The following is a 12,704-nucleotide window of genomic DNA, read 5'->3' as shown; positions in this document are numbered from 1 at the left end:
GATTATTAGGTGTTAATTACCCATGAATTTTATATTCCTCGATTTTTGGAACACTGGAACGTAAGTGCAGTGGTTAGACTTTGACACCCATCAGTTCAAGATTTCTCTTCATTTATTTTTATCTTTTTTCATTTACATACCTTATTTAATTTTGATCATGTTTGATAATTTTATTAAACACTCTATATCAAACTTTGAAAAAATTACTAACAAAATTAAAAAGTATTGAATAAGTTCAAAAAAAAAATATTTGAAATGGTATATTTTGGGATAAACTATTAAAATAGTCACTTTATTTGTCTTAGGTTGTATTTTAGTCACTTATATTTGAAATGTTATGTTTTAGTCACTTAAGTTATCATTATAAAATGGTTACTCTGGTGTTAAGATTAAGTTTTGTTACCTCCCAAATGGTAGTCTGACGTGATAGTTAAAATGAGTTTTAAATGTCAATATAGATATTCAGTTGAAATGGGAAAAAATAATTTTTTTATGAAAACAGAATACATGTAATACCCCTAACTCGCATCCATTGTCGAAATAGGGTTACGGAGCATTATTGGACTTACAGATCAGATAGACAAAAATTTTCAAAACATTACATAACATATAATTTTCATGTCAAAAACCAATCAAATTTATACATATTGTCCTTTATACTAGCCTTCGAGGCCCAAAATATGTATTAGAAGCAAATCGAGACTAAATAAAAAATTCAGAGAATTTTTTAGAAACTTATAAAATTTTTAAAATTGTAAGGGTCACACGGCTATGTGGCTCACATGGCCAAGAGACACGCCCGTGTCTTGGACCGTGTAGGCATTTGACATAATGACACACGGCCGTGTCCCAGCTCGTGTAACTCACTGACTTGTGCCACATGGCCAAGCCACACGCCCGTGTGCTAGGCCGTGTGAGCATACTAACTTGTGCTCTTAAAAGATATTGGGGACACACGACCATGTCATTTGGCCGTATGTCATAAACGGCTAAGACACACACCCGTATATCTGCCTATGTGGACGAAAATAAACCATTTTCAAAACCACATTTCTCACCCAAATTGGTACCAACCTAAACACAACAATTTGCATATAACCAAGTCATAAATAGGCATCCAAAACTAGCCAAAAACCAAGTTTATAACATGTAATATCACCACATACAACCAATATCCCCTTAGGTACCTCAAATGACAAAAAAAATGTCAACCAAGTATTCAAACTTACCTAAATGACAAAATACTTATATGCATAATTGTACCAAAACCTATCATGTAGGTCATTTATCAAACTTACCAAAACATACCAATATTTCCAAATGGTACCAAATATACCATTCTAACTAACATCAATATACCTATAAGTTTTCCATAACAAAGCACTAAATCACACCAAGGTATATAACATATCTTATATGCATATTCAAACCACATTATACTTTTCATCATTCTACCATATCAAACACACATCAAATATGATAAGGCCACATATAAGTACACATTAAAATATACCAAACACAAGCCATATAAGTTGCTAAAACACTTATATGCCAACATTGGCCAAATTAACCTATACATGCCATTATAATCGAAATTAAATAATTGAAAGTACCAAAAGAGCCGATGGATAGTATGATAGCTTCAACAAGCTTCTAACCCGAACTAGTTTTCGAATCACTATAAAACACAGAAAATAACACAGATTAAGCATTTAAGTTTAGTAAGTTCGTATAACATAAAATTTAACTTACTATTTAGTCACATTTAAGGTAAGCACACAAAGCATATCCAAACTCAATTTGGCCAAAAGTCTAAACACATATCCTCATCAACCATATTAGTCATAAATTCATATAAATATCAAGGAACATATATGAGCTCAATAATAATCAAACTTCCATGTACATATAATTTCTACATCATGTATCTACATATCATGTACAAATCATTTTCATATATCTCATGTAAATACCTGTGGTAGTTCGTATTGACCTCATGTAATCTCGTAATAGAACAATGCCCATTGAACCACTTAGAATATTGTTGGATATGCAGGTAGTACACACGAGGTGTACTGAACTGTAATCTGTCAATTTCTGTACATGTATGCTCATACGAGTTGTAAACAGTAATCTCCTCCGAGCTGAATAACGGTAAGCTCATACGATCTGAGTATCGGTAAGCTCATAAAAGCTTAAATCGATAACCCTAATGACATATCATTTGTATCTTATGAATTCCTAAGGTTCAAACAGGACTCGATAATCGTCGTATGTTGTCGGATGTGTGATCGGTATTCATATATGATGATAATGCAAATAACATACATCTAATTCAATCAAAGCATATAATTACAAAATTTAATTACACAAACTTACCTTGACGGGTGTACATAGATACGGAGGCAACTAATCTGAGATTTTCTCTTTGCCTCGATCTAACTCCGTACGAGGTCTAACCAGATCTATACAAATGAATTTAACTCAATTCAATATAATTCACATTCAAATTAGTCCAATACAAATTTTGAAAAATTACCATTTTACCCCTATACTTTTAATTCTTTACAATTTAGTCCCTATCTCATAAAAATGGAAATTTGCACAATTTTTTTACAATCCATCATATTTGAACTATATACATGCTTATAACAGCCCATATTTTTCAAAAATTCACAATTATACCGCACAATTTATCACCTTTTTCAATTTAAACCCTAATTGATAATTTCATAAAAAAATTCCTTTACAAAAGTTGTTTATCTAACAACAACCATTCATTTTCTACCATTAAACTTCAAAATTCTAACATGTTCATCAATGGTAAAACTCAAATACTTTAATAGTTTCACAAATTAGTCCTCAGGTTAGCTAGATTAAGTTACAACGGTCCCAAAAACATAGAAATTATCAAAAACAAGACAAACACATACCTAATTGAGAAAAAATCAAGTTACCAAAATTTCAAGCTTCCATGGCTAGGTTTTTTACTTCATAAACGGTGGAAGATGATAATAGATGTGAATTGTTTGTTTTATTAATTAATTATAACCTTAATTTCTAATTTCCAAAATTAACCTTAATAAACTTTAATAATTTCAAAATTGTAAAGCCATTATCATCCACTAACATATTAATGGTCTAATTACCATATAAGGACCTCCACTTTAAAGTCCTATAGCTATTTATTACCTTTTGCTATTATAACACAACTTTTACACTTTACGCGATTTAGTCATTTTTATCAAATTGAACATGTAAACGGTAAAATTTCTAAACGAAATTTTTTATATGGAATTTCTATCATGCTGTAGACCATAAAATAATAATAAAATAATTTTATAACTTTAGATTTGTGGTCCTGAAACTACTGTTTCAATTTCACTGAAAACGAGCTGTTTATAATACAAAATTTTACTCTAAAACACAATTTCTTTTTGTTTAAAAATAAGCAATAGTTGAGTTTTTTTTGTTACCATAAGAGAAGAAGAAAAGAGAAAAACGACAAAGAAGAAGAAGTAGAAGAAGAGGAGGAGGACGTAACAACCTCTATACTTACTTGATATTGTGGTTGCCCATAATATACAAATAAACAAAGATGAAGCATGTCTTTTTTATCTGTACATATACAGAAAAACATGAAAAGAGGGACTATCTTTTTTGGAAAAAAAACCGTAAATCTGAACTCAAAACTCAAGTAATGAACAAAAAACCCACTACTTACTGTAATTTACTCTTAAACCCTCCATTGAATCAATCATTTGTTCCTCTATTTTGCAAAATTTCCAATCGATTAATGTAGCACTCAATTTGATTTCTATTGTTTCGATTCAACAAAGGTGATTATAAAAATGAATAGTTTTTTTAGTCAAAATGGAAACAAAAACTAAATGAAAAAGGATACCAAGGGTCCTTTTTTTTCCAGTTCAAGGATTAATCTAATGCATTAATTTTGACAATTTCGGGAAACCAAATTAATATTTTCCTTTAATTAATTTAGAAAATTCAACTAATTAAATTTATTTAATTAAAAATCAATTAATTTACTTGGTTAGGCATCCACATTGGCATTTAAAGCTCATTTTAATTGTCGTATCGAACTACTGTTTGGGAGGTAACAAATCTTAACGGAAGAGTACCATTTCGTAACAAAACGACAACGTAACATTTCAAACATAAGTGACTAAAATGTAACCTGAGACAAACAAAAGTGACTATTTTAATAGTTTACTCTATATTTTACATCACTTTGTATGTTAAAAGCAACTGATTATATAATAATGTAACTCATTTCCTCTAAACCCTAAACCCTAAATTCAACAAAGTTTACCTTAAAAAAATTCATCACAGTTGATTATTTTTATTTTTATTTTTTTGAAAGAAAAGTTTCACTTGCATTTCTACGGAATAGTTTTTTTTAGTCCCCTGCTTAAATAAATCCTCCATGTGTACTTCCATACGTTTCTTGGTCTTGGCAACTAACAAAAAGCATTGACACATTTTTTTTTTTGCATTAAGATAGTTCATGCCACCAATATATTTACTTACCTTAAATCGAGTAGCTTTTGTTGATCCTTGTAACAAATAAAAGCATAGACAATATTGCTCATATTGTAAAAAAACTCTAATTCATTTCCCTATACCAATCAAACCCATAAAAAATATTGCATGTATCATCGAGATATCCTAATAAATCTCTCTAGACCTTAAATCTCGTATTTCATGTGGTAAGTAAGTTGCAGACCATTGGATGATTCTTCTTGAACTACGCAACTCTTTCAAAGTACCAAAAAAACTTGCTTGATTTGTAAAAATACCCTAAATCATTCCCCTAACCCTTATAGACGAACCTCAAAATCCTAAATGAATTATTTTTTAAATGATTGTCAAAATGTTTTCCTCAATCATATTCAAGCTTCAATTCATTTTCGGGTTAAAGATTTTGACCAAACTCTACCTTCAACTAAAGGTAACCTAAACTCTTCTAATTCAAATTTCTTTCGTGAGAATAGACTTCTTTAAGTGTTGAAGCATCAATTGGGTGCAAAGACAGCTTATAAACTATTCTTAAATAGGACTAAAGGTTTACGATAGATTCTACTTATGGTTAGTCTAAAAATTTTCTTCATAGCGGAAAAATGTTTCAGCACTTTCGGAAGATCATAGACACAAAAATCATTTGAATCATGAGAGCCAAAGTTTCCTTCAATTGAAGTTAGAGTACAAGTGTTTGTAGTGAGAAAAGGTTGGAGGAAAATAATTTGATGAAAGTTTATCAAATGTTTTAATTTAGGTTTAAATTTTAAAGAAATAAGTTAAGACTTGCAACTTGAAAAGTTTCAGCTTAGGGTTAGAACTAAATGATTGAGGTTCAAATCAAGTTAAAGTTCAACCTAGGTTGATGTTTTACCAACCATGTGCACTTCACTCGGAATACTTTGAAATGAAACTTTTTCTCCAAAATGCATCCAAGGATTGGTAAAGTAATAGAAACAAGTCAATTATATTGTTTTTAAGGCCAAAGGTTCATTGGAATAGTCTCATTTAAAATTAATGAACCTAGTTTTTCAAAAAAGATTACATCTTTTTTTCCTAAAGGCCTACATCTGATCTTTAAAGAGGTTGGCCTGTTTTGAGGGTTTTGCTTTTGTGGTTGACATGAGAGGTTGACTGTTGGGCCTCTCTACTTGTGAAGAGACAACTAATTTGTTTCTTTATGTTAGTCGTCTTGTTAGGGTGCTTAAGATTGTGGATTTTAGTTGGCTCATAACTATTCAATAATTATGTTGCGAGTATTAACTTCTTGCTACTGTTGATAAAGACATTGCTATATGGATAGTTGCTCTTCTAAGATTTCATTTTTTCTTGCATTTACGTAAACTATTGTGAATTTACATTAGAATTTTGAGAGGTTTGCTCTCTTAGGGTGGAGTAGGGGTAATTTGAGGGAGATGGTGGGTACTAAATTTAGCATCTCATTGGTGGATGTTGGGTGTAACTCACATAATACAAGTAGTGTGGATCATAAGGATTATATGGGATATAATAAAAACTTGGTTGTAGTTGTTCTTGGGGTTGAGGTTCCTAAAAGAAAAGTTGTTGGGCACAAGCTTGCGGTTTATCCTAAGTTGCTAAAGGTTATAGTTAGGTTTTTGGATTTTGTTCTTGTTCATCTCTATTAGCGAGAATACTTAAGTTGGAATGAGCCATGTCTACCTATGCTCACGTTACCAATTATTAATGGGTGAATGTGGATGGAGATGATGTTGATGATTCACTTAGTAAGTGAAAAGCCGTGTATGAAGTAGAGGCAAATGAAGCATAGAGAGTGGAGGAGTTGAGAGAGAGGTAGGAGAGTGCGAAAAATGATCCCTCCCACTATAAGGTTTGGAGAAATATAAAAGTTGACTTACATAAGCTATATGCCCTCTAATTAGTGGGCTTTTCATTCAATAGTATCCTTATTAAGTCAGTTACATAACCTGACGTGATTGGGTTGCAAGATGTGTTAATGACTTGACAACCATATTATCATAATGATTAAGTTATGTATCCTTGGACCCAGGCGAGGCATGTGTTAAGCAAGGTAGTTTCCTTAATAAGGTGACTCTTTGGTTGGGTGAAGTATGTGTAGCATTATCTATATATTATTGTACACATTATATACAACACCTAAGGTCCATTAAGTGGAACTAATGTAGGATTTAAGATCCAAAAAAAAAAAATCTTTTAATTCTTTCAAGAATAATGCAATGTTTAATTCTTGTCATGGAGAACAAGGAAAAGATTTTTTTTACAAGCTAAAAAAAATACTCTATTAAACTCTAACATTCATTTTGGTTTATTACTTAAAAATTTTGCCTAATCTTTCATTATTGGTCATTCACAAACCAAGGATGTAAATACTTTTTCATTTCTATCACATGACCAAGAGTACATTGTAAATATATGCTCAAAAGCATACAAGATGATTACACAAGAATGGAAGATCACCTTTCTAAGTTTAGATAAGTTTTCAAGATTCAAATGAATGAAATTTTGTATTAATTTTGACTAATTGTTTTGGTAAAATAGAAAATTTATCAATATAAGATAAGCATTTATAGTTTAGTTCTAGAGCGATATGGAGGGTTTTATGTTCTCCAATCATTCTTTATTAGAAATTGGATTTTAAACATGTCTAATTATATTGTTTAATTCTAAAAAAAAATGTTAATTTTATGCTTAAGCCGTTATCGATTTTGTATTTCAATAAGAGTGCTAGTATATCAACATGGTTAAAAAATCAATTATATGTGAATGAGGTATTGTTTTTAAAGAATATTGTATTGTGACTTGAGCCTCGGCATACTTCAACTAGATCTTTTGGTTTCCTTCCAAATGGTATATTATAAGTTTAAAACAGAATTGGGTAACTCAAGTTATGGTTAAAATACTAAAATAATGTTGTGTTAAAAATTTCATTCGCAAAAACTTAACCAAAAATGATCTTTATAATCACTTTTCTCCAATTATTCACCTAAATACATATTAAGTCTAAATCATATAATTAATAACTTAGATAACATAATTCAAGAGGAGAAACATAATAAATAAATTGAAATTTATGCATATTATAGAATGTTGTAAAGTAAGGTATAGAAAAGCCCTAAATAACTCATAGCATTTAACTATTTTTCAATGATTTCTTAATATTAATATTGAATCGAATTGGATCAAATTCCTTGAACGGAGAGTTGACAGTCTGAACATCCACATAAAACTAAAAATTAGACCAACGATTAAGAACTAGTTAAACAGATAAAGATATATGTGTATTCCTTCTACCAAAATCATTTTCATTTCTTCTTCAAGCCTTGGATGGACTTGATTACTAAGTCATTTGTTGTAAGAGAAACCTAATTGTAGAGAAAAAGCATTAAAAGAATTAAATATTTGAGAAGAAGATGAAATCAGAACATGTTTTTTTATCGCAATGTTTAAAATAAAAGTTTTTTACTTTTTTTGGTACTCAGAATGAAAACTTATGAAAGTATGGTGACTAATTGTGTAGTTTATCCATTCAATAATAACTAGCCCTAACAAATGATTCCTTAACCAGTCGAAACGGCAAAAGTCGTCCTCCCATTCTCCTCTCTGTCTCTCGTGTACTGTTAATGGTGGTTTCATTTGAAGCTTAGCCCTTTTTCTTTCATTTTGCTGGTTTTCTAGATATGGGTAAGCTCAATTCTTCATTATTTCTTCGTTCGTTTGTTACTGGTGGAAGGAATCTTTCCAGTTTGCACCCTTCTTTTTCTTGTTCTTTTAACACCATTGGTACCCACATCGAAGCTTTAAGTAAGAATTCAATGTCTGTAAGGGGAAACCCAAAAAAGTATGACCGCTTCAATAATGTTGATGATGCTTGGACTTTGTTTAATAAGATGATTGAGAAGTACCCAAAGCCTTCAATTTTGGAGTTCACTAAACTATTAGCGGCCATTGTTAGAATGAAACATTATGCCATTGTTGTTTCTATGTTTAGCCGAATGGAATTATTAGGAGTTTCCCATAACGTCTATTCTTTGAACATCTTGATTAATACCTTTTGTCAGTTAAATCAAATTGATTTAGGGTTTTCTGTTTTTGGGGAAGATGTTGAAGTTAGGGATTGAACCTGATGTTGTAACTTTGTCTACTTTGATTAATGGATTTTGTAAGCAAAGCAAGATTTCTCAAGCCGTGTGTTTGTTTGATGAAATGGTTGAAAAAGGGTATCAGCCTAATTTAATTATTTACAATACAATACTTAATGGATTGTGTAAGACTGGAAATACTGATAGAGCTATTAGGTTTCTAAGGATGATGGAAGAAAGAGGTTCCGAACCAAATATTGTAGCATATAGTACTGTCATTGACTGTCTCTGTAAAAACAGGTTGTTAAATGAGGCTCTCGAGCTCTTTTCTAAAGTGAAGGCTAAGGGCATTAGACCGGATATTGTTATTTACAATTGCTTAATTCATGGTATGTGTAATTCAGGTCAGCATATGGAGGCAACAAGGCTTTTGAATGAAATGGTGGATAACAATATTTCACTTAGTATTTTCACCTATACTATATTGGTTGATGCATATTGCAAAGAAGGAACGATTTCTGAAGCTGAAGCTATTGTTGACACAATGAGAAAGCAAGGCATTGAACCTAAAGTTGTTACCTATAATGCATTGATAAATGGCTATTGCTTGCAAAACAAAATGGATAAAGCTAGAAGAGTGCTTCAATTGATGATCAAGAAGGGTTATGCACCTAATATACTTAGTTACAACATCATGATCAATGGATATTGTAAAGCTAAAAGGTTAGACAAAGCAATGGAACTCTTTCATGAAATATCTCAAACGGGACTAATCCCGGATACTGTCACATACAGCACTCTTATGCAAGGTATGTGTCAATTAGGGAGAGTTTCTACGGCATGTGAACTTTTGAAAAAGATGGTTGCTTCTGGACAAGTTCCAGACCTGGTGACCTGTTCAATTTTGCTAGATGGTTTTTGCAAAGGTGGTAAACTCGAAGAGGCATTGAAATTTTTTCAAGCAATGTGGAACAGTGGGGTTGAACTCAATATTGTTTCTTATAGTATCCTAATTGATGGCTTGTGCAAAACTGGGCATATCAAAGTTGCAAAGGATTTATTTTGTGAACTCTCAATCAATGGTTTAAAACCAAATGTTTACGCATATGCTATAATGATTAATGGGTTCTGTAAAGAGGGATTGCTAGATGAAGCATACCAGTTGTTTAGGAGCATGGAAGATAATGATTGTTTGCCTAATAACTGCTGTTATAATGTAATGATCCAAGGGTTTTTCCGAAACGGCTATACCTCAGAGGCAACACAACTTCTTACAGAAATGGTCGGTAAGGGCTTTTCTGCAAATTTATGGACTGCCACCTTATTTGTGGATCTCATCATACCATCTAATAAATCAATTTTGATCTGACATATTGTACAACATGTTTCACTCTTCACTCGTGATCTTTTTGAGAAGATTTTCTTCTCAGACATTTGAAGTGAGGATATTGTTGACGGTACTGTTTAAAACCCAAAAACTCTTTTTTTTTTTGGGGGGGGGTGAAGGGAAATTGTCGAAACTATATCCCCTTTGCAGCTGTAATCGGAGCCTCCACCTTTATTCATTAAGATGGCTGTTTCCTGCCAAGCTGAGCTTGTATTTGCACTGATTAACATACAGCGGGTGAATCCTCAACAGTTCACTGGCAAAAGGCTCGAAGAAAACACTTCACTGCAAAGTGCTGAGGCAAGTGGCTGGTCCCAATCGGCACTTCCAGCTGGTTCCACTTTGAGTCTCTTTCCTTAACATGCTTATGACTTGGCACAGTATTGCTTAGGGATGTATTAAGAAAACATTACTTCTAATGTTTAGTGAGTTTTTGAGAAAATAGTTAGCATTAACCTTTTGGTGCTACATCTATGCAAGTTTTGCTTTCCGGATTAAGCTCGTTTGGTTGCCAATGTTGTGCTCTTCTGCCAAGCCTCTGTCTGCTGCTAACAGCATAACATAAGGTAATTCCTATTTAAAGCTAAGTGAATTGGATTCATATTTGTGATATCTAGATCTTTGATTCGACAAAAGGAAATGTTGTGCGTCGATTCTATTGCCTGCCTTCATGTACAACATTCAGGTCTAAATTATGGTAAAGAAGGAATGTGTCTCTGTTTCTCCTTGTTGTGTAATGTACCCAGTTCGTGGTTAAAAAAAAAAAGGCTGGCGTATCAGATGGGTCGTTCAACTGAATGTTCCTTATTAGCAATTCACCAATTTGGTTCAGTTCCCAACTATTAATACGTTTCCAAGTCCTTTGTATTACTATTTTCTTTTGCTTTGATAATTGGCAGCGAGGGAGGGAATCGGAGTTATGGTCCTAATATTCTTCCTTGAATCATGCAGCTGGCTGTGAACCCAATTCTCTCCGTCCTCCTATCACCCTTCACCGGATTTGGTATTGCAATTAGTACAAGTTCTCTTCTTGTGGAATACCTCAGATGGAGAATAAGAAGACAAACACAACCACAACCACGATGATGGAACTGTGCATGCAGAACTGACCAGCAAAGGCAACCACAAGACCGACGGCCAAGGCAGTAAGAAAGCATTACAATTCATTTTTGTCTTAATTTTCAGTTTGCATAATATTTCTTTTAATTTCAAAAACAAATAAAACTCAAATATTTCAAGATAAGCTAAAATCGAATCCCAAAAATCATATGCAAGTTTTCGCTCAAATTTTATTCTAATAAACTATTTAAAATTGAATTAGTTTTTAAATTACTTTCCAATTCCATGCAAATAAATTGCAAATTGTAATCTTCATCTCAAATTTATTCTAATTTTATTATCCAATTCCATGCTTGTATTAATAATTTCTGATAAGCACTACTTTTGCACCCCAATAACATAAAACTACAAATGTTATGAATTTGGAAGCTTAATTTTTGAAAAGTTAGACCAATGGATAACATTTTTTTTTGGTTGTAACTAAGGTTGCAATGACTAATTTCTAAAGGTAAATAATTGATCATGAAATGTGTGACAATCCCATGCCACGAGCACTACACCTCATAATTATCAATTGATAATTATGTTATACCTCCTAAAACTATGAAGCTATTTGCATTCTATTCTATACATACCATATGCCCGCAATAATTAATCCCCTTGTCGTGATGCTTTTCAAAGAAGTAAAAGACTAATTATGAAATGTGTTTCATTATAATGGGTGGGGTGGGTGGGGATTGAATCTTTAACCACATGATTAGGAATGAAATGAATAACTATCACATAATCCCTCGTATTATTAGAGGAAGCAAGCCACAATAACCAACCAAAAGTGTAGAAAACAAGACCGGCCCAACTGGTTGGCTTGGCCAAGGAGAAGGCCACATGTGCTGAAACAAAACAAAGAACAACCAACTTATTATTCAACCTAGGTTACCGTAAACAAGCTAAAGTGTACGCTGCAATGCTCGCCTCCATAGACATGCAAAATAAATGGAGGCAAGGGCAATAAAGGGTGAAGCCATGACAACAATGTCCTCGATAAAAAAGTGAAGCAAAAACGCGATGCAAAAAGGGCTGCAACGATCACCTTTTCAATATGCAAAGACAAAGCAATAACACCTGCCACATTAGCCATCGAGCCAAACCCAATTGGCATTTGGACATGCTTATCCCAACCTAATGGCTGGAATAAGAGCCGAAACCTATGCCAAATGTTGGAAGCAAGGAAACCATTATGTGGCAAGATTACAAGTCCCAACGCATCAAAAGAATTTGGAGACACAAAACAGGGATCACTTCTGCACCCAACATTCAAACATCAATCGACTCAAGGATTATCCCTTTTTGGTGAAACTCTAATGTTACCTTAGCAACAATCCTCTAGTAGGTAAATCTAAAAAAAAAAGCAATGAAAATTGCACACTTTGATGATTCGATTTTTATCCATTAACGAAACCCTAATACGCGAGGCCTTTGTCGCAATAAAACAAAACAAAACAACGATGAAATGACCCTGCCATCTCAAGCTATAGGTACAAGCTCCAATTGTTCAATCAGAATGGGACTGAAATGTCATCAAGTATATGTTACAAGCTCTTCCAGACTAATCTGATCCACTAAAACTTTCAAGGCATTACCAG

The 12,704-nt window shown here is 32.6% G+C and overlaps 1 protein-coding gene across 3 annotated transcripts; it reads left to right on the top strand.

The window, feature by feature from the left end:
* The first annotated feature begins 8,082 nt into the window (after positions 1-8,082).
* LOC107888473 (pentatricopeptide repeat-containing protein At1g62930, chloroplastic) lies at positions 8,083-11,276 on the top strand. 3 transcript variants are annotated; one of them, XM_041077597.1, is made up of 3 exons: positions 8,083-9,901; positions 10,237-10,568; positions 10,954-11,276. In XM_041077597.1, the coding sequence occupies exons 1-2, from the start codon at positions 8,635-8,637 to the stop codon at positions 10,299-10,301; spliced, it is 1,332 nt and encodes a 443-aa protein (XP_040933531.1). In that variant the 5' UTR covers positions 8,083-8,634; the 3' UTR covers positions 10,302-10,568; positions 10,954-11,276. The 3 variants fall into 3 exon arrangements, with proteins under 3 accessions (XP_040933531.1, XP_040933530.1, XP_016668085.1); XM_016812596.2 differs by having other exon boundaries at positions 8,087-8,217; positions 9,020-10,568; XM_041077596.1 differs by having other exon boundaries at positions 8,084-10,568.
* The last annotated feature ends 1,428 nt before the right edge of the window (positions 11,277-12,704 follow it).

The sequence above is a fragment of the Gossypium hirsutum genome, chromosome A09 (genome assembly GCF_007990345.1).
Source record: "Gossypium hirsutum isolate 1008001.06 chromosome A09, Gossypium_hirsutum_v2.1, whole genome shotgun sequence".
NCBI lineage: Eukaryota > Viridiplantae > Streptophyta > Magnoliopsida > Malvales > Malvaceae > Gossypium > Gossypium hirsutum.
Note: the sequence above shows the minus strand (reverse complement) of the source record. Positions and strands in the feature narration are given on the sequence as shown.

Excerpts from the sequence above, each read along its gene's own strand:
- LOC107888473 (XM_041077596.1), top strand. The coding sequence starts at position 8,635 with ATGTTGAAGTTAGGGATTGAACCTGATGTTGTAACTTTGTCTACTTTG.